This window comes from Zophobas morio, unplaced genomic scaffold, assembly GCF_036711695.1.
Source record: "Zophobas morio isolate AGI-343-1 ecotype UQ-CSIRO unplaced genomic scaffold, CSIRO_AGI_Zmor_V1 ptg000024l, whole genome shotgun sequence".
NCBI classification, from domain to species: Eukaryota; Metazoa; Arthropoda; class Insecta; order Coleoptera; family Tenebrionidae; genus Zophobas; species Zophobas morio.
This window is the reverse complement of record NW_026972129.1, coordinates 16,348,425-16,369,667: the sequence shown is the minus strand read 5'-3', so window position 1 is coordinate 16,369,667 and position 21,243 is coordinate 16,348,425. Positions and strand designations below refer to the sequence as shown.

Here is a 21,243-nt window from a genome sequence, read left to right as displayed (position 1 = left end):
ACTAAACATTTATTATGGTCTTTATGACCTTAAAACATCTGCAAGATTTCAGAGCATTCGGTTTTGTAGTTCCTGATTAAATCAATAAAATATATTTACGCATTCATTAATTTTTTTGAGTCACCCTGTATATGCAAATCCAAAAAATATGAAAGGAGTGATAGATCACAAGTACAGACTCATCATATTTTGTACATTTTAGATATGATTTATTCCACAAACTTTTGAGCTGACGTCATCAAGTTTTTGGAGGGGATAAGCAAATATTTTTTGACTAAAGATTTATGATGCTCTTTATAGCCTTAAAACATCTGCAACATTTCAAAGCATTCTGGTTAGCAGATTAAAAATTAAATTTCAAAATGTTGTTTTATAATTTTGATTTTTTTTCAAAAATCTGGACGTTTCGGGTGAAAAGTCGATTCAGAGTTGTAAACTACATGTGTAGGACTATGTTATTTTATACAATTGAAAACCCATTTACTATGTACAATTTTGAAGTGACGTCATCGCATTAGTGGTGGGGATGATTAGACAAATTTTGGTTAGCGTTTTACCATCTACATGATATTCTTAATATAAGTACAAAATTTCACAACAATCGGTCGAGTACTTTCGGAGATTATCTGTCTAATAAAAATCCGGGACGGCAGACGGACAGACGGACAGACGGACAGACGGACAGACGGACGGACAGACGGACGGACAGACGGACGGACAGACGGACGGACAGATGGACGGACAGACGGACAGACAGACGGAAATGGGAGACCTATTTCTTCGTCTTCTAGGGGTCATGAAAGATCGAGAAAACGTAAAAGTAGAGAGTCGGCCGACGGACTCGATTACAATACTTCCTTTGCTTACGCTCGGGAAGTAAAAATTGGGATATCTAAATTTTTAATCCAAACAGAACCAAGAGTCTTATCTAAAATTCTGAAAACATAATCGAAACGTTGTCTCGCAAACTGTGTCATATATATTATATATATATCTCGGGGCTAAACGTTCGTCGACGTTGTTCGATATCTAGACGCCATTGTCTTCTGTCTTCACATTGTTCATCCTGTAGTTTTCTCAGACTCATTGATTTCTTAATTCCTTCCATCCAGGTCTTTTTGGGTCTACCTTTCTTTCTTTTATACTGGGGTATGCAATTCGATGTCCTTTATTACTGTCTCTTTTTGTTTCATCTGTCTTCTAATCTCCTCATTTCTTATTCGATCCATTCGGGAGATTCTTGCTGTGTGCGTCCATTTCTGTTGCTTCTATTGTTCGTTTACATTTTTCAGACATTCGCCATGTTTCCGACCCATATATTAAAGTACTTGGAATTTCGCACATGATTTTTATAGAATTTCATAAAAAAACTCTTTTAAACCGTTAAAAAAAGGAAATTTCTTGAGTACAAGATTTCTCAGGTGTTATAGAACATTACACCATAGCAATTTATTGGCAAATGGTCCATTGTGGTGGTGTATGGATTCAAAATTTTTGTGATCCGGATGGGTAGCTAAAAACCCGGATGTTGAAAAAAATCAGAATCCAAGATTTTTCTGCGATTCGAAGTAGATCCGAATATAGATCCGGGGTCATATTTGCATGTCCGGATCAAAGTCAGATCAGATCCGGATCAGTGTTCGGGAGATAGAATCGTAATAACTGAAGGTTTATTTTCGGTGAAAAAATGAGAATTTAATTTGGTTGAATAAAATTGAATACTTGAAATTAGTATGAAGCAAACTACTGAAAAAACAAAAAGTAGGTATTAATCGGTTAGCAGTGGAAGTTTCCTTAGTTCTTATCAATTTTTACTTCTCCAGCGTAAGCTACGGACGTATTGTAATATCCATGGGGCGACTGGCTACTTTCATGTTTTCTCGACGTTGCATGCCCCCTATATACAAAAAGATAGGTCCCCCGTTTCCTTTTCATGTCTGTGTCGATTTTTATCAGACGGATAATCCTTGAAACTACCGGTCCGATTGTTGTCAAATTTTATACGTATACATGGTGGTAAACCGCTACCGAGAATTTGGCTAATCATCATTATCAACAATTTGATGACGTCCCCTCATTTTTTTTTAAGAAGTGGCATTTAAATTTTATAAAGTAACGTATTCCTATACTTGTGGTTTTGTGATTTATGAACGCGCCTTGAGTTTTTACCCTAGGCATCCAAGAAAACTTAAATTGCATAATCATATTTGAAGTCAGTTTAAAAACACTTCCGTATGGTGAACTCAATTTTGATCCGTAAAAAATGTGAAATATTAATGCGAATGTCGTCGGCTCGGTGGCTCATGGGTCACAATTTTTTTTATTGATCAAATCAAGAATGAGTCATACCCTTTTCTCGAAAATTTGACAATGCAGTATAGTCGCGCCCGCCTATATTTAATACTAATAAAATAAGAATTATCATAATAACAACTACCTACCCAAAATAATATTCAAAATGTTTTGCTCCATTGCAGCTTAAATAATAATTTTATACCTGCTTATATTCGCATTCTCTCGATGTATAAACCATAAACAATTGAAGTTAAGCACGTAGTGATAATGTTTTTTCGTTGATTACCTGCTTTAAATATATTTGACACTGTCGGTGTTTGTGCGGCCTGCACCCTCCGTGGTGTAGTGGTGTATTGGTTGCGGATATTAAAAAATTGGTCTAAAGAGTTTAGACAGTACTTCCCTCGCTGTCGGGAACGTGACGACTGCAAGCCTATTATGTCTTTTTAAGTATTACATTTTTGTAATTCTTGATTTAATGAATAAAAGTAATTGACTCAGTCATTAATTTATTTCAGACACCCTGTATAAGCAAATCTAAAAAATATTAATGCATTGATAAATCACAAGGTTAGACTCATCACTCATCATTCTTTACACATTTAAGCATTTTTTCAGCAAAATTTTGCGGTGGCGTCATCAAATTTTTAGGGGGGATGAGCAAATACATTTTGATCAAAATTTTACCATGATTATGGTAAAATTTTGATCATCTCCAAGATTTCAAAGCATTCGGTTTTGTAGTTCCTGATTAAATCAATAAACTAAATTCACACATTCATTATTTTTTTTGAGTCACCCTGTATATGCAAATCAAAAAAATATGAATGGAATGATAAATCACAACTACAGACTCATCATATTTTGCACATTTAAGATAAGATTTATTCGGCAAAATTTTGAGCTGACGTCATCAATTTTTTGGAGGCGATAAGTAAATATATTTTGGTTAAAAATTTATTATGCTTATCATAACCTTAAAACATCTGAGATTATTATTTATTTGTCTATTTTAAATACATATTTAAAAAAAAATAACGTTCACCGTATTTTATTACTGCAAGGTTAATAGACTAGCACTAGCTTAGCTTCACGTAAAACAAAAATAAATAACCCCCATTATTAAACGTGTTTTAGCCAAAAGTGTTTAATTAATTAATTTGTGACCGGAAAATGATGTCAGTAGCTGATAGCGATTCCGATACCGTTTTGGTGAAAACCGACAACAGCAGCAGCGGCGAAGGAAAATATGCTGGAATTACTACCTTCAAAATATCGAAATAGGTATCAGTTTGCTTACACCCAATTTATAAAGTAGACGAAAGAAAAAGATTAATTCATCATTTTCGGAAAATGTTTTGTTAGTATACTTTGGGGAACTTTAAAAGGAAATCACACCGAAAACCTTGTGGACTCATCAATATTCAGTGCTAAAGTGTACTCTGTACATTCGTAAAAATCTAAGGACTATGAACTCAAAAAATCGAAAACTTGCAACCTCAAGAAATAAAACCATTTCTCAGTGAGTAGAGGCACCTGCTGCAATTGTCCAAATACCTAACCAAAACTAAAAATTGGTCCCAAGAGTTTAGACAGTACTTCTCTCGCTGTTGGAAACGTGACGACTGCATATCTATTATGTTTTTTTCTTGCACATTTAACATAGGATTTATACAGGAAAATTTTGAGGGGACATCATCAATTTTTTAGGGGGGGATGAGCAAATACATTTTGACTATAAGTTTACTATGATTATGATAATTTTAAAACATGTCCAATATTTCAAAAAAATCAATAAAATAAATTTACGCATTCATTAATTTTTTTGAGTCACCCTGTATATGCAAATCAAAAACATATGAATGGAATGATAAATCACAACTACAGACTCATCATATTTTGCACACTTAAGATAGGATTTATTCAGCAAAATTTTGAGCTGGCGTCATAAATTTTTTGGAGGGGATAAGTAAATATATTTTTATTACAAATTTATCATGCTTATCATAACTATAAACCATCTGCAAGATTTCAAAGCATTCGGTTATACAGATTCAAAATTAAATTGCAAAATGTTTCATTATTTTGTTTTTTTTTCCAAAAATCTGGACATTACAGGTAAAAACTCAACTCGGAGTCATAAACTACATGTGTAGGACTACGTTATTTTATACAATTTAAAACCCATTTACTATGTACAATTTTGAAGTGACGTCATCGCATTAGTGGTGGGGATGATTAGACAAATTTTGGTTAGCGTTTTACCATTTACATGATATTCCTAATATAAGTACAAAATTTCATAACAATCGGTCCAGTACTTTCGGAGATTATCTGTCTAATTAAAATCCGGGACGGCAGACAGACGCACAGACGAACAGACAGATGGAAATGGGAGACCTATTTCTTTGTCCTCTAGGGATCATGAAAGATCGAGAAAACGTAAAAGTAGAGAGTCGGCCGACGGACTCGATTACAATACTTCCTTTGCTTACGCTCGGGAAGTAAAAAGACCAAAATTTTTAACTATAAACTAAAGTTCAAAGGTATATTTAATTTGTAAATAACTTGCATTCAGGGTCAGTAATTAAGCGCGCGTTCCCCACTATCTCATTAATTATTATTAGAAGTAGAAGAAAAAGTCGAAGGCTGGAGTTGTACGATTCTGTGAGGATTATACTCTAAAATTATTCATCACGCCCTTAATACAAAAATAATTATTTCTAGACCGAATGTTTCTAGTGCGTAACACACAACTTCGTTTTTTAAATGAAACATCTTATATATTTTTACACATTTTGATTAGCCTCTTCTCAGGCTTTATACAGTTTATTTCTGGAATACCGATGCGAGTTGTCACGTTATTCCAATTTTTACTTCCTGAGCGTAAGCTAAGGAAGTATAGTAATCGAGTTCATTGGACGAATTGCACTTTCATATTTTCTTGACGTTCCATGACCCCTAGAGTACGAAAAAAGTGGTCTTCCTTTCCATCTGTCTGTCTGTCTGGTGTCTGTATCCATTTTTATTAGACAAAATCTCCGAAACTACTGAATCTATTGTCGTCAAATTTTGTTTGTATACTAGAAATATCATGTAGATGGTTAAATGCTAACCAAAATTTTTCTAATCATCTCCACCAATAACGTGATGAAATCCCTTCAAAATTTTTCATAAGAAGTAGGGTTTAAATTTTATAATATATACTTGTGCACTTGTTGTTTATGTATCTGTCTTCAAATTTTCTCCAAGGCATTTTAATTTTCGCTAAATAAATCCAAATTGTAGATTAACCTTTTCTACGAGTGTCGCATGGCTCTTAGCATCTGCTTTCTGGCACATAACGCGCAAACAGGGGACGTTCAATTCCAGAATGGGTTTTTTTTTTTCTTATAATATCCTGTTCTTATCTATACTTTTTGTAGATATAGATCTTCTGTGTTGAAGAGACAAAATCAATCAAATTTTAGTTTCTTTTAACAGATATGCATGTTTTTAATGCCGACGTTACGTACTTCATGGGTCGAATTCTTAGGAAGTATAAACATAAACAGTCAGAGTTAAACAAGTGCTAGGAATTAAGAATACATTCTTTCCCGTTGATTATCTGCTTAATATTGTCCGCATTTGTGCAGATTGTGCCTGCTTGGAATTTGCACCCTTGCGGCGCAGGGGCTGAAAGAGTGTTATTTATCCCACTGGAGCTAGGGAAGTTCTGTCGAAATAACAATCAACCAATTTTCTTGAAATATTATAGCAATGGAAGGGTTCACCAAAAAAAAGGGTATTTTTAACATTTTGTAATAATAGAACCGCAATTTTTTTGCAAAACACTGTGGATAGTCCTTTTAAAGAACCGTACAACTTTGGTCTTAGACTTTTTGATATATCTGTAATAATTAATGAGGTATCGAGCATCGCGCGCTTAGTGGCTCACCCTATATATATGTATCTTACAAGTTTAGTTTTATTATTATTTATTATGTCGTCCAAACTAAAAATTTGTCGTATTTATTATCTAGTTAGGCGGATGTTTAAACGAGAAATTGTAGGACTATTTATAGATCCAGGACAAAAATCCATCGACCAGTTAGGGAATGCGAACAACGGAAAGCCCAAAATGAAAATTAATTGGGGCGCAGGATTTTTTTAAAGTAGAGAAATCAATAATGCTACCGTCCATAAACTTATGCAAAACGCCAGAGCAAAACTACGCATCAGTGAAGAGAATAGGCCTCTAGCTAATGATAGAGTTAGTTACATTAATATGCAAGTCAATAAATCTATTCTCTCTAGTTTATGATAATTATTTACATTAAAGTAATGTAACTACAAAAATCTAGTAAAGAAAATTGTCGGTCATGCCATAGGAGAAAAATAATATTTTTCACTTATAGTGTCAAATTACATTTTAACTTTTTTCTTCCTAGAATAATTTACATTTTTAAATCAAAATTCATTTTAAATCATCGGTCGATTGGTTGTTCAGTTGTCACGAACAGTTTGTTTCAAACAATTACCGACAAACAAAATTTGTATTTCAAACATTGCAACTTTATTCCAATAATGAAACGGCATTCGTTCGAAAAAATTAAAATGTTACATTTTTTTATTCTTTAAACAGTATGTACAATGTGGAAACATAATGTTTAAAGCGTGAGGCCAATCTAGTTGCTTTTATTGTGCTGAAGTGTGAAGAGAGAATTTGCTACATGGTTATATTTTAAACATACGACAGGTAGTGCTCGTAAAATACATCCAATAAAAGTGAGTTTTAGCATATATTACCATTAATATATTATCCACGTTCATATGACGACAACGAAAATATACCAGACACAACGTTAGTTTCTTACAAAAAAGAAAAAACACATTGTAAAATGAAGCGTAGAGAGCCGTTTCTTTGGATATGTTTTATATTTCATTACCCAGAAATTTCAAGAAGAAGACAACTTCAAATTAAATAAACACGATTTAACATCAAAAGATTTTTTTAATTCATAATGTTCTGAGCGATGTACATGGGTTTGGTCTTGTCTTTGTTACAGCTCAACGTTTCATTAATGCAAGGTCCTGAAAACATTTCGTAACCCAGTGACCCCGTTTTTGTCGGGGAAATTTGATGTTTTCTCTTGGTTTCAACGTACCAATTATGTACGCTCGCAGGAAAATTTGTTTGATACAAAGTAGGCAATAAACGTAAAAACGAATGTCATATTTACTGAAAGTAAAAAGTTGGTTATTGCTGTTTAAATACTGAAATACATTTGTTTACTAAATCTCGTCTGTGTGATAATACCCACGTCATTTTTACTTCCCGAGCGTAAGCAAAGGAAGTATTGTAATCGAGTCCGTCGGCCGACTCTCTACTTTTACGTTTTCTCGATCTTTCATGACCCCTAGAAGACGAAGAAATAGGTCTCCCATTTCCGTCTGTCTGTCCGTCCGTCTGTCCGTCCGTCTGTCCGTCCGTCTGTCCGTCCGTCTGTCCGTCCGTCTGTCCGTCCGTCTGTCCGTCCGTCTGTCCGTCTGTTGTCCCGGATTTTTATTAGACAGATAATCTCCGAAAGTACTCGACCGATTGTTGTGAAATTTTGTACTTATATTAAGAATATCATGTAGATGGTAAAACGCTAACCAAAATTTGTCTAATCATCCCCACCACTAATGCGATGACGTCACTTCAAAATTGTACATAGTAAATGGGTTTTCAATTGTATAAAATAACATAGTCCTACACATGTAGTTTACAACTCTGAATCGACTTTTCACCCGAAACGTCCAGATTTTTGGAAAAAAAATCAAAATTATAAAACAACATTTTGAAATTTAATTTTTAATCTGCTAACCAGAATGCTTTGAAATGTTGCAGATGTTTTAAGGCTATAAAGAGCATCATAAATCTTTAGTCAAAAAATATTTGCTTATCCCCTCCAAAAACTTGATGACGTCAGCTCAAAAGTTTGTGGAATAAATCATATCTAAAATGTACAAAATATGATGAGTCTGTACTTGTGATCTATCACTCCATTCATATTTTTTGGATTTGCATATACAGGGTGACTCAAAAAAATTAATGAATGCGTAAATATATTTTATTGATTTAATCAGGAACTACAAAACCGAATGCTCTGAAATCTTGCAGATGTTTTAGGGTCATAAATAGCATAATAAATGTTTAGTCAAAATATATTTGCTTATCCCCTCCAAAAACTTGATGACGTCAGCTCGAAAGTTTGCCGAATAAATCATATCTAAAATGTACAAAATATGATGAGCCTGTACTTGTCATTTATCACTCCATTCATATTTTTTGGATTTGCATATACAGAGTGACTCAAAAAAATTAATGAATGCGTAAATATATTTTATTGATTTATAATCAGGAACTACAAAACCGAATGCTCTGAAATCTTGCAGATGTTTTAAGGTCATAAATAGCATAATAAATGTTTAGTCAAAATATATTTGCTTATCCCCTCCAAAAACTTGATGACGTCAGCTCGAAAGTTTGCCGAATAAATCATATCTAAAATGTACAAAATATGATGAGCCTGTACTTGTCATTTATCACTCCATTCATATTTTTTGGATTTGCATATACAGAGTGACTCAAAAAAATTAATGAATGCGTAAATATATTTTATTGATTTAATCAGGAACTACAAAACGGAATGCTCTGACATCTTGCACATGTTTTAAGGTTATAAAGAGCATAATAAATGTTTAGTCAAAATATATTTGCTTATCCCCTCCAAAAACTTGATGACGTCAGCTCGAAAATTTGCCGAATAAATCATATCTAAAATGTACAAAATATGATCAGTCTGTACTTGTGATCTATCACTCCATTCATATTTTTTGGATTTGCATATACAGGGTGATTCAAGAAAATAAATGAAAGCGTAAATTTATTTTACTGATTTACTCAGGAACTACAAAACCGAATGCTTCGAAATCTTGAAGATATTTTAAAATTATCATAAGCATGGTAAATTTTTGATCAAAACGTATTTGGTCGTCCCCCCTAAAAAATTTATGACGTCACCACAAAATTTTGCTGAATAAATCCTATCTAAAATGTACAAAATATGGTGAGTCTCTTCTTGTGATTTATCATTCCATTCAAATTTTTTCGATTTGCATATACAGGGTGACTCAAAAAAATTAATGAATGCGTAAATTTATTTTATTGATTTAATCAGGAACTACAAAACCGAATGCTTTGAAATCTTGCAGATGTTTTAAGGTTATAAAGAGCATAATAAATTTTTAGTCAAAATATATTTGGTTATCTTCTACAAAAAACTGATGACGTCAGCTCAAAAGTTTGCCGAATAAATCGTATCTAAAATGTACAAAATATGATGAGTCTGTACTTGTGATTTATCATTCCATTCATACTTTTGGATTTGCATATGCAGGGTGACTCAAAAAAATTAATGAAGGCGTGAATTTATTTTATCGATTTAATCAGGAATTACAAAACCGAATGCTTTGAAATCTTGGGAATATTTTAAAGTTATTATAAGCATGGTAAACTTTTGTTCAAAATGTATTTGTTCATCCCTCCTAAAAAAATTGATGACGTCACCCTTAAATTTTGCTGAATAAATCCTATCTAAAATGTAAAAAATATGATGAGTTTGTACTTGTGATTTATCATTCCATTCATATTTTTTAGATTTTCTTAAGAGGTGGTTCAAAAAAACTAATGAAGTCAATTTATTTTATTGATTAAATTAAAGGCAAAACTTATTATCAGTATTACACCCCAACCAACCCAATTTGGTAGACACAAAATTTGTTAAAGGAAAAACTCGGTTGAAACATAAGGGTAGCACGCTTATTTACATCGACTTTAACATTACAGACCTGCATTTGTTTTATGCGCTCACTTGGTTCCGCGAATGTGAAATAGACATGTTTATAATCAACCAATTGTGAATTTCACCGTCAAGAATTAAAATAAAACCCAATGTTTTATATAATAAGCGGAAGTCGAAGCAATAAAACCGATGGTCGTTTTGTTGACAGTTTCTCTGTTTGACTCTCACGTATGCTGTTACGCCTGTCATCTTAAATTAAGAATGTTTATACATACACGATTTTCAGTTGCCTCTGATACGTATACGTGAGTAAATTGTTTCGTTATTTTATTGATTATTACAAATCAATATTCAAAACGACCCAATTCATTTTCCCGAAAATTTGAGAATATAATAATTTTATTCTTTGTATTACACTACATCTATCCCAACTGATATACGTGTCCTTGCAAAAATGTTGATGACGTCATCGCAATTTTTTTAAATTCCCACTACAAAAATGTAATGAGAAAAAAACACAATAGGCATGCAGTCGTCAAGTTTCCGACAGCGAGGGAAGTACTGTCTAAACTCTTTAGACCAATTTTTTTTAAATGTAAATGAGCCCACTTCCCTAATGAATCTCCAGAAGTAACTGCCGGTTTGGACGTTCGTCACCACAATGAAGTCTCTGTTAGTTTAGTTGTCAAAGGTTAAACCCATTCAAGTAAATGAAGTTTCTAAACTATTAAAGTTTATATTTACTTATTTTAATTTATCCATGGTTAAAAGATGCTATAACCTTATTCAGGGATGTAATCAAATACGTACCTGAATCAGGTTAAGAAATATGCCGGTGGAACAACTGGGATTTAGAGATTTATTTTCTCAAGAGATCGTTTTGCGTTTAATAGCTTGGATAGTTAAATATGAATAGGCAGCATAAAACCATCCATGTGGGTAATTTAAAACATCGTCAAATATTTATTGCTTTTAATAATTTTCTCAGCTATACTGTCAATAAATTAAACAAATATATGAAAAATGAAACATTAATCACTCTTCTGGGCATCTCGAAGATTATTCCCAGGAAAAAGTTCTGAAAAAAAGAAATTAAACTGTTGAATATCGCAATAAAAAACCCATTTACCGCTGAATTACGACTTCTTCCCAGCGACGGTAGGTTGTCATAAAAATTAAACAAAGCACGGAGCAGCGGGCCTTAATTTCTAACCCCAGCTCACTTTAATGCCTATGTACAACACTTAAACAAACACAGGCTCGTATTCCCCTAAAGACTATAATTCATTTTCCTTGAATAATTTAAAGAGGAGCTCTTCTGAGAGGAAAGTCGGCCAAGCAAATCCGTCAGTTCGGCATAAGAGGTGTTAAAACTAAGCTGTAAGTCATCATCCGCTTTTGAGAACGTGCTGAGTGGTCTCGAGGAGAATTTGCTTAAGTTTTTTTGATGGGCTAAGAATTGAGAGCCTTCTGCTACTTTCACGCAGGAATTGCTTTTTTGAGAAAAAATATTGTTTCCGGGGAGAAAAAGTTTGGATTAGACGCAGGTGGACGGAAGAACGTGGAAAGAGTAGCAAGACTAAGATTAGAGCAATGAGTGTGACAGGAATGCGGTAATTAAGAAAAGAAAGTTTATGTAACTAATGAAAATTGAGAGCAAACTTTCAACAATGTTAACATAAAAGTCGTAAAATTCTGAGGGTGTAGAGGACGTACAAAATTTCACAAAGTTTATTTGCAAACAAGGAATTGGTTTTCTTGCAAAAGACGATAATTAGTTACATTAAAGATCGATGAGGTATCACGTTTAATAGCTTCTGTGAAACCAGATACGTTACTGCTATATTTTTGCTGCCTGTTGGAATAAGTTTATTTTGAAATAGAGTTGTTATTCAAAAACTGCAGATGACGTCACAACTTTGCAGAATTCAGAGCTTTTATTTAATTACACTTTTGAATTAACCATGGCCATTTTAACCAAGTTTTGTTGATATCATACTTGCTTGGGATTTACGTTTGTGGAATTAACTCAAAATGAATAAATTAACACTCTTTGGATAGCGAAGTGTTACTTTCTATTAAAAAAATAGGGTAGTATTTATTCATGAAAATCCTAGCAGCAGTTAGTTTCACTAGAATTTCGCGGATAAATGGTTTGCTTCATGTTTTTAAAATGAGATATAATAACACGATTTGTACTGTCAACGATGTTGTAATTTTATCAACGTGATTTGGAACAAAGTAGATGATATGTAAGCTAGTTGAATAAGAAAATTCACTTGTTCTATTTTTATTTTTTCTCGCCTAAATAAAAATATTTTCTCTTCACACGTGCCCAAAAAAATCAACAACGTTATTATGTGTTTTGTACTTCAAATATTAGGAAGAATAATCTAAGTACATGGTTGCTTGAGTAATAATTATTATTACTCTGTCTGTCTGTCTGTCTGTCTAGCGTCTATGTCGATTGTTATTAGACACGTCATCTCCGAACTGGACTGATTCCTGTAAAATTTTGTAAGTGCATTAGGAAAACCATGTAGATGGTTAAATCCTAACCAAAATTAGGTCAAACATCCTCACCAACAATTCTATGACGTCCTCTCAAAGAATTATATTTTAAAATTATTTAAATCTTATACAACAATATACTCCTATACTTGTGGCGTACGAATTCGATTTGAGCTTTTTCCCTAAACGTCCAAAATTTCGCAAAAACATTTGCAAATGCCGTCCTATTTGAGAACAACGCTGACCTGCGGTCGTACGTTCGATGTCAAACTTTGGCCGTTTCTTTTTTTTGTGCTGTGGCTAGTATTATCTATGTTGATGACGTCATCATAAATTTTTTATTGATCTAATTTTTTAGAAAATGTGAGAATACGTACGTCTTTCTTTAATAATAATAAAATAAGAATAATAATAATAATAATAGGAACATTTTGTTCGATTGCGGTTTAATTAATAATTTTAGTCCTATGTTTCGTGGAGACAAACTCATTCATATCGAACTACTTAATTTCTACGTGTTATTCTTTCGATGCAGAAACATAAATACTTGAAGTAAACTTGTTATTAGTGCTGAGAGGACGTTTTTGCCCGTTGGTTATTTGCTTTAGATAGATTTTACATTGTCCTTACCTGGGAGCGCAATTTTTTTTACTTTATAGAAGTTATCGTAAAAACGAAATTCGCAAAATCAAATTTTATCATTTTTTAAAGAAGCAGGATTTGTCGGAGTATACTTCAAGGGCGAGGAAAATTCTGTCGAATTAAGCTCTGACCAATTTTATATCTTTTCATGAACAACTATATGTTATGTCTATGTTAATGACTACGTTGGGGAGCGCCAAGTTCGCATAGGAAACGACAGATTGGTGAAGTTTTGGTGAAAGAGAAAATACGAACGTTTTAAAAAACTCTTGAAGTTAAAAACGGCCCGAGCTGGCTCTCACGAATTGTTGTAATCAGAGTTGTGCGATAATGAAACTTATTAGGTTTCTGAACACGATCGTCACGGTAAAAACCTCATCAATCATAACATTGGTGTCGGAAGTGGGGTTTGACGAATTATTGACACTGGAAGACGTGACATTGGATAAAATGGAACAATGAAGCCGCGGACATGGGTGACACAGTTGATTCAACGTCAAACCGCTGCATCGTGGTTGGAAACTGAACCGCGTACTTCTGGACGTTTGTGTCTACATTGGGTGTCCAGATAACAGGAGATGTCAAGGATGAGAAGGTTTGAAGAATAGTAGAGAGAGAGAGAGTAATCTACAGTAACTACTGTAAATTAATCTTATCAGTAAAATAGAAGAGGCGGAAGAATTTATATTTATGTGCAGGATTTACTTGGTTTGAAGAAACGGGAATACGAGAAGATTATAGAAAAATTCTATTCTCTGGAGGAAAAAAGTAAATGCTCGTGACGAATAATATAACAAAAAAAAAAAAACATTTGAGAATGACCAGATATCAAAATATTGAGGTTTCACTCGAAAAATAGTTTATTGTGAAAAATTTAGACAGGTTCACTGTTAAAAAGAGTGATTTTAAGAAAATTTTAGTACATTTTCAAAAGACGAGGAGAAACCAAAATTTGAACTTCTGGTTAACTCTATGAGTGAAAACAGTATAGAAAAGGATTTGAGTCGTTGACCAGTGGGTCTTTGGTTATAGAAGTTTAAGGGAAAGTTAGTTAAAAGAATTCTGCTACAAGACACTACAATTTATACTCGTTGAAAATAAATAGAAATTGCTATTATGGAAGCATTTGAAAGTGCGAATCTCGATTGGTAGAACTATAATCGAAGTTTCTACAACATTGTGGAGAGCAACATTGATGTACGCCTTTGTGACAATATACGATTTGATTCCCTTGTATTTCCCTTGATTGCATCAACAGGTTATGGACTCAGAGAGAGCTCGTATAAACGAAATCGCGTTTATTTAATTTGTTCTCTTCGAATTAAAATGCATAATTGAGGAGAAAAATGGCTGCTGGGGGGACAAGAAAAGAGTGGAAGCATGCGAGGGTCATACCGCGTGACGGAACAAACTTCGCTGCTTCAAGTACAAATGACAAAGGCATAAATCATTCGAGTGCCGAGCTAATCTCGAGAAGCATGCAAGAAACGTGTGCTTGGAGGGAAGAAAGCGTAAGACGATCAACTCAAGCTTGAATTGGTGTTTGGACAGAGGTAGAACACTCATTCTCAGCACGTGGAGTGCGGTCGAAAAAAAAAATCCAACGGAACCCGGTGCCAACGACATCATTCTTTAATCGACAGTGGTGCTACCTTTGACTCGAGGGGAGGTGTTGGAATGCCATCTACATTTGAGAGTAGGAGTTTCGGTTGGCAGAATTGTAGTCGAAGTTAGTGAATATTTTGTGATGTGTGTTTAATTGTTTATGTGGCAATGTATAGTGCGCTTTTATTCTGATTGTGTTTCCTTTGAATGCACAGAATTAATGAAAGAAGCGGAAAAATTTTGAAAGGAGGCCAAAATAAGTACGCATGAACTATTCAACAATGTAAACAGTAAAAAAAAATTGGTCGAAGATTACTTCGACAGAACTTCCCTCGTCCATCAAGTACAGCTTGTCGAAAAAAATTAAAAGATTTGATTTTGCGAATTTTATTGTTTTTATGGCAACCATTATAATCTAAAATAAAAATATGTATTCTAACGTTTGAGGAAAGGTAAAGAGACGTACTAACCGTTTGTTACAAGTGACTTTTTGTATTACAAAATTTTATGTTGATGTCATCCACATTTTTGCAAGCACGCATATATCAGTTTGGATAGGTGCATTGTAATACTAATAATAAAAGTACTGTAATATTGTTATTTTCACGTCTGCCGTATGTAATAACAGAGGTGCGACTGAAGACTGAATTGAAAATCATTTATGGTACTCGTAATTTAGGACAAATAGCGATAACACTTATCAACCTGTAGACGTGAGAGTGAAACAAAAACTAAACTAAAAGATGTTTTCTACGAATTGCAATAACCGGATTACAATGCCGACGGGCCAGACTTTTTTATTGCTATGACTTCGGCTCATTAAATAAGACACTACATTTTATTTTGATTTTCGATGTTGTAATTCACATTTGGTTAATAATAACTTGTCTAGATCTAGAGGAGGCTCAGCATCCTCTAGCCTTCCCCTAGCTACGGCCTTGTCTAGGGGTTATGAAATATCGACAAAATACGAAAGTACCGAATTGCCCGATGGACTCCATTACTGTACGTCCTTAGGTTATCCTCGATAAGAAAAACAATTTGAAATTGTTTTTCTTTATACATCGGAAGAATGTCACGTAGAAATTAGTTTGATTTGAATGAGTTCGTCCCCTCAAAACAGGGGATCAAAACTATTAAGTAGTAAGCTACAATCGACAAAATGTTCTGAATATCATTATTATAATTCTTATTAAATAAAGACGTTCGTATTTTCACTTTTTCGGGAAAATGGGGTGTCTCGTTCTTAATTTGATGAATAAAAAATATGAATGCAATGATGAATCACAAGTAAAAACTCATCGTATGTATTTTGCACACTTTGGGTAGAATTAATTTGGCAAAATTTTGAGATAACGTCATCAATTTTTTTGGGGCGAATAATAATTTATTTTAATTAACAATTCACCATGTCTACAATGACCTTAATCATAAGTATAAGAAACTCTAAAATGTGAATGCAATTATAAATTACAAGTATATAGGTACTGATCATATTTTGCACATTTGAGATAGGATTTATTCGGCAAAATTTTGAGATGACATAATCAATTTTTTGGGGTTGATCAACAGATACACTTTGATTAAAAAGTTACCATGCTTACAATAACTTCAAAACATCTGCAAGATTTCAAAGCATTCCGTTTTATAGATTCAAAATTATATTGCAAAATATTGTTTTAAAATTTTGATTGTTTTTCCAAAAATCTGGACGTTTTGGGTAAAAACTCAACACGCAGTCATAAACTACATGTGTAGAACTATGTTATTTTATACAATTTAAAACCCATTTATTAGGTACAATTTTGAAGTGACGTCATCACATTATTGGTGGGGAGGATTAGACCAATTTTGGTTAGGGTTTTACCATATACATGATATTACTAATAGAAATACAAAATTTGATAACAATTGCACCAGTACTTTCGGAAATTATCTGTCTAATAAGAATCTCTGACGGCAGACAGACAGACAGACGGACAGACAGACGGACGGACAGACAGACACACGGAAAAGGGCGACGTATGTCTTCGTACTTTAGGGGTCATGAAAGGTCGAGAAGACGTAAAAGTAGAGAGTCGGGCGATGGACTTGATTACAAAAGCAATGATTTAATAAAGCTACGAACTACGAAAGAAGACAGATAATGATCACGATTACTACATCAGATTTAGGGCCGGTTGCATAAACGCAAATCAAATTTAATCTCTGATTAAGAACAATTGTAACTATGATAATAACAATCGTTACTATGGAGTTAATCAGCGATTAAATTTGATTTGCGTTTATGCAACCGGCCCTTAGTTTGTTGATTAAGAAAATGGGTGTTAAAGTAAAAGGGACAAAAATCTGATCAAAGATCGAAAACTGTATTCAATTACATACTTATACCAAGAAAAAAGCTGCGAATGTATTTTTTTTCCAATTAAACAACACGAACAAATGTTGAACAACAGGTAAACAAGGACACCATAAAATATTATATTCCAAGGAGAGGTGACCAACACGAGGGCAAGCCGAGTGTACTGTAAAAACGATAGGCTTGAGAAAATCCTAGTGATGGAAAGCTCGAGAAAAGGAAGCCTTGAGACATGAAACTATTTTAAATAAGGTTTAAGGTATTATTAGTCCTAAGGACCGGTTGTGCAGGGTTTTTATAAATGATTTTAAGGGCGTAGTTGGCCGTGGATTTCAAAAATTCCGCTTTTCTAAAATTATGCCTCATTGTTACAGTTGTCACTGCACATTCGTAAACGGAGAATGAGTGTATTCTGTAACCGCTTGTAAGCAAGAATATCTGATTTATAAATTCAAGAAACATCGTTAGGGGTTCATATTAGAGATTTGTTCGAAGTGACAATGTCAACAAAAGGAAATCTCTTGGAAGATCATCAAAATCTGAGGAAGTTATTAATGATTTGAGATAACTTGAGTAGAATCCGCAAACATCTTTGACCTGATTATCTCAGCAGTCAGGAGTTCTTGTTGCAACATGAAATTGAACAGGGGTCCAAAGAATTTACGAAAGGATGTTAGAAACCATTTTTGAAATTAAAAAGACAGTGAACATGTGCCTTGAACAAAATGGTCAAGAGTTTCAATTTGCTGTGATATTTAACCACAATAAATTTGTTTGTTTTTATGGTAATAAATTAGTTTTATTTTTTAACAACATATGAAGTATTTAGGTAACCAGTTATACAGATGCGTGGCATTTAGTAAAGTCCACATAAAGTGATAGGCGGCACGCTTCCATGACATAATTAGACCCTATAATGATTTATAGAAACCCTGTACAAAAGCATGTCAAGTTGCATGTCTCCTAACACCCTGCCAACTTAAGCTAAGCTTAACTTTGGATTAAATGTGACATCGTTGTATAAACTATTTGCGGACGTCAGTTAACTAATAAACTTTTGACAACTAGTTAACATTGGATCACGTTCGAATACTAGTTTCATCGTTTATAAATTGATGTTGGTACGAGTTCCCGCGTTGTTGACATTTTCTCTGAGGCAAGTTCAATTTATGAATTCGTTGTGACTTGTATTGTGTGGTGTGATAGCTTTTGGTAGGTAAAATACAAGATAAAACAAAACGAACTCCGAATTTATTTTTCTGTTAAGGCAGAACCTCACCCACGCAGAAGATGTCAGAAGTAACGTAAAACGCCGTTCCCGTTTGTAGATTCATATGAGCATTTGAAGGAATGGACGCTATGTTATTTTTCGCAACTGGGTTGTAGTTTTTCATAAAAAAAAAATGTTATCGTATCTTAGCTCAGCCGATATAAAAATTCGTAACGATGAAGTTTTATCTTTTGAAACATACATATTAGTAAATTTTGTAATTCGCATCACAACGCCGGCTTTATCTGATCTCGTGCTTATTATTGTTAATCGTACAGGAGTTGTTGTGTTGTGTTCTAATTTTGGTTCCGGTCTGTTAAATCACTACTTTTAGCTTGTGAATTGCAGGTTGCCGCAAGAATTAATCGCCTTAAACACTTATCTGACCCTTATAGAAAGTTACAGGTCGATTAACTCCAACATCATTAACTTATTCAAACTTTTATTCAGTCCCTGTATCCCAGGTTATTTTTACCACTTTTTATAGTACTCGAAATTACGTTTTCGCGAAACTAAACCAAACAACGCAAAGTTTTTTAATGAAAAGCACAGAAGTTTAGAAAAAATTACGCATTGCCGCATCAGGTATTAACAAATTTGTTACAATAAATATTGCATACAATATTCTGGAAACTTCGATGACAGTTCTTCTGACTGAGAGTCGCACTCTCAAATGTAGATGCCGTTCCAACCTTCCCTTCGAGTCAAAGGTCGCGCATCTTTCCCCTGACGAATTTTCGATCGCGAGATTTAAGGTTTTCTTTATTAATCACAAGCGTATCATTCGTTTAGTTTTCAGTTTTCTGTACAACGAATCGCAGGTCAGGTCAGGTCAGGTCATAAAAAATTTGTTCACGAATAAGCTTAATTTTACTTCAAAATTAAGTAAGCAAATTTCAGTATGTAACAGTGTCGTTTAATTAGGTTAGTTGGTGATTAAACGATAATGCTGTTGCCAATATAACACAGAATAACCAAAATGTTGAACTAAAAGCAGTACATTTCTCCAGAAGAATTAGTTTTCAAATCCTGCGTTCTAGACCAAACCCTACTCACTCGCCTCAAGAATGTTGTATTCAGCGTTTGCAGGACCGTAAGAAATTGTACCTTCTGACTGAGACAACGCTATTTATCGTTAATCAGATGAGGAACCGTGTAGTTGACACAAGACTAAGATAATTGCAACACTGTTTAATTATCGTGCGTTTGATGCGATTATTCGCCACTTACAATCTGAACTTCTCGTTCCATTTGGGGTTGAGCGTGTGGGGTTTGACGGAAGTGGCTCTTATGAACTTGGCTGGCAGTGCACCGACGATGCTGTCCCGTTGTTCTCTAACTCGTCCGTCTTTTCGTTTGAAGCTCAACTTGAAGCTGTGGTGTTTCCGCAACTTCTCATGATTGCCCTGAATGTCAGGAGCGCAGGCATCCGACAGGGTGCGATTAGGGGTGAGAGGCTGAGGTTGAGGAGAGGACGGTGCTGCCATCGGTTGAATTCCGAGCATGCAGTACGGGTCACTGAAACCTGAAATTACGTTCGAGATGATGATGCAATAAATAGATTTTTCATCTTAGTGTGGTGTGGGCGAGTTTAAAACTGACGGCTTTTCCGGGTATCGGATACTTTTAAATAATTCATAAACGAGATATAGTATGAGGTCGTTGATATCACATGATCGACGACAAGCGAGGTATTTGTTACGGCGGTGGACAGCAATTGACATGGGACGTGCACAGTTTTTGGGGTCATTTTAATGAATGTCTGATTTCAAATGGTCTTGGGGTTTTATGAGTCGTAGAATATAAAAATGCAAATTTTATTTTCGTCGGGTTATTGCCTGTCTGGGGTCAGTTATTTATTATGCTAGTTATAGCTTTTACTTGTTGAGTGAAATACTACTACATGTTATAAAAGAACTCGACAAAAGTCAAAAATCGTGTTAAAAATGTAAGATTAAAACAGAACAAAATTGCCCACGGATAACTGCATATTTATGAATGTGTTTATTGGATGCTATTTATTTATTTAAATTTTCAATATATCTTATTGTTGTTACTCAGTGATGCCTAGTTTTGTTGTTTATGCAGTTGATATTGCAGCTACCATTCAATGTAAAAGTAAACATGGATATTTTCTTTGTGATTATTTTTCCCAACCAAACATTTTACGTCACTTGCTTATACTCGTATGATCACAATAAGTTGGTTATTTTTCGCGTTTTTTTTATAACAACCGGCACTTGGTAGTCATTTCCCATTTCCTCTTTTTTAGTAGGAGATTGAGACTTTGTAAGCCGTAATCTAAAGATAGCAAATGACGACTTTTCTTTAATTGAATTCGTTCGTCGATCAAAAAGCATTTAAAATTTGTTTCCGACGACAATTCCGTATCGACCTGTTTAACAAAAAGTCTCTGTTTATTTAAAACAAGTCTACACCAGGTCGCTATTTACGAAGCTTTTTTTGTCAGTAGGTGGTGTTGTAAATTTTACGATAAACTCTCTAGGTTAAACCTCTGCTTTGCATTAAAGCACAGTTTTGTTCCGATTTTTATTTCTAGAACCTAGACTAGTGAAGAATTTAGACAAATAATCTCCGAAACTATTGGACCGATGTTAAAATTTGTTTCTCTCCAAAATTTGATGACGACATCTTAAAGTTTTGGTAACTAAATTTTGCCTGAAATTTATGTTGTGTTCTCAATCTACTCATGAATTCTGGCAAAAAGAATA

The 21,243-nt window shown here is 34.0% G+C and overlaps 1 protein-coding gene across 2 annotated transcripts in view; it reads right to left on the bottom strand.

Moving 5' to 3' along the window:
* Positions 1-21,243, bottom strand: part of LOC135135257 (BAI1-associated protein 3) — a 262,329-nt gene that overhangs the window by 42,001 nt on the left and 199,085 nt on the right. For both annotated transcript variants that reach the window (XM_064064285.1, XM_064064284.1), the window contains exon 6: positions 19,742-20,036. In XM_064064285.1, coding sequence (XP_063920355.1) covers positions 19,742-20,036 — 295 coding nt within the window. The remainder of the gene's footprint in view (positions 1-19,741; positions 20,037-21,243) is intronic.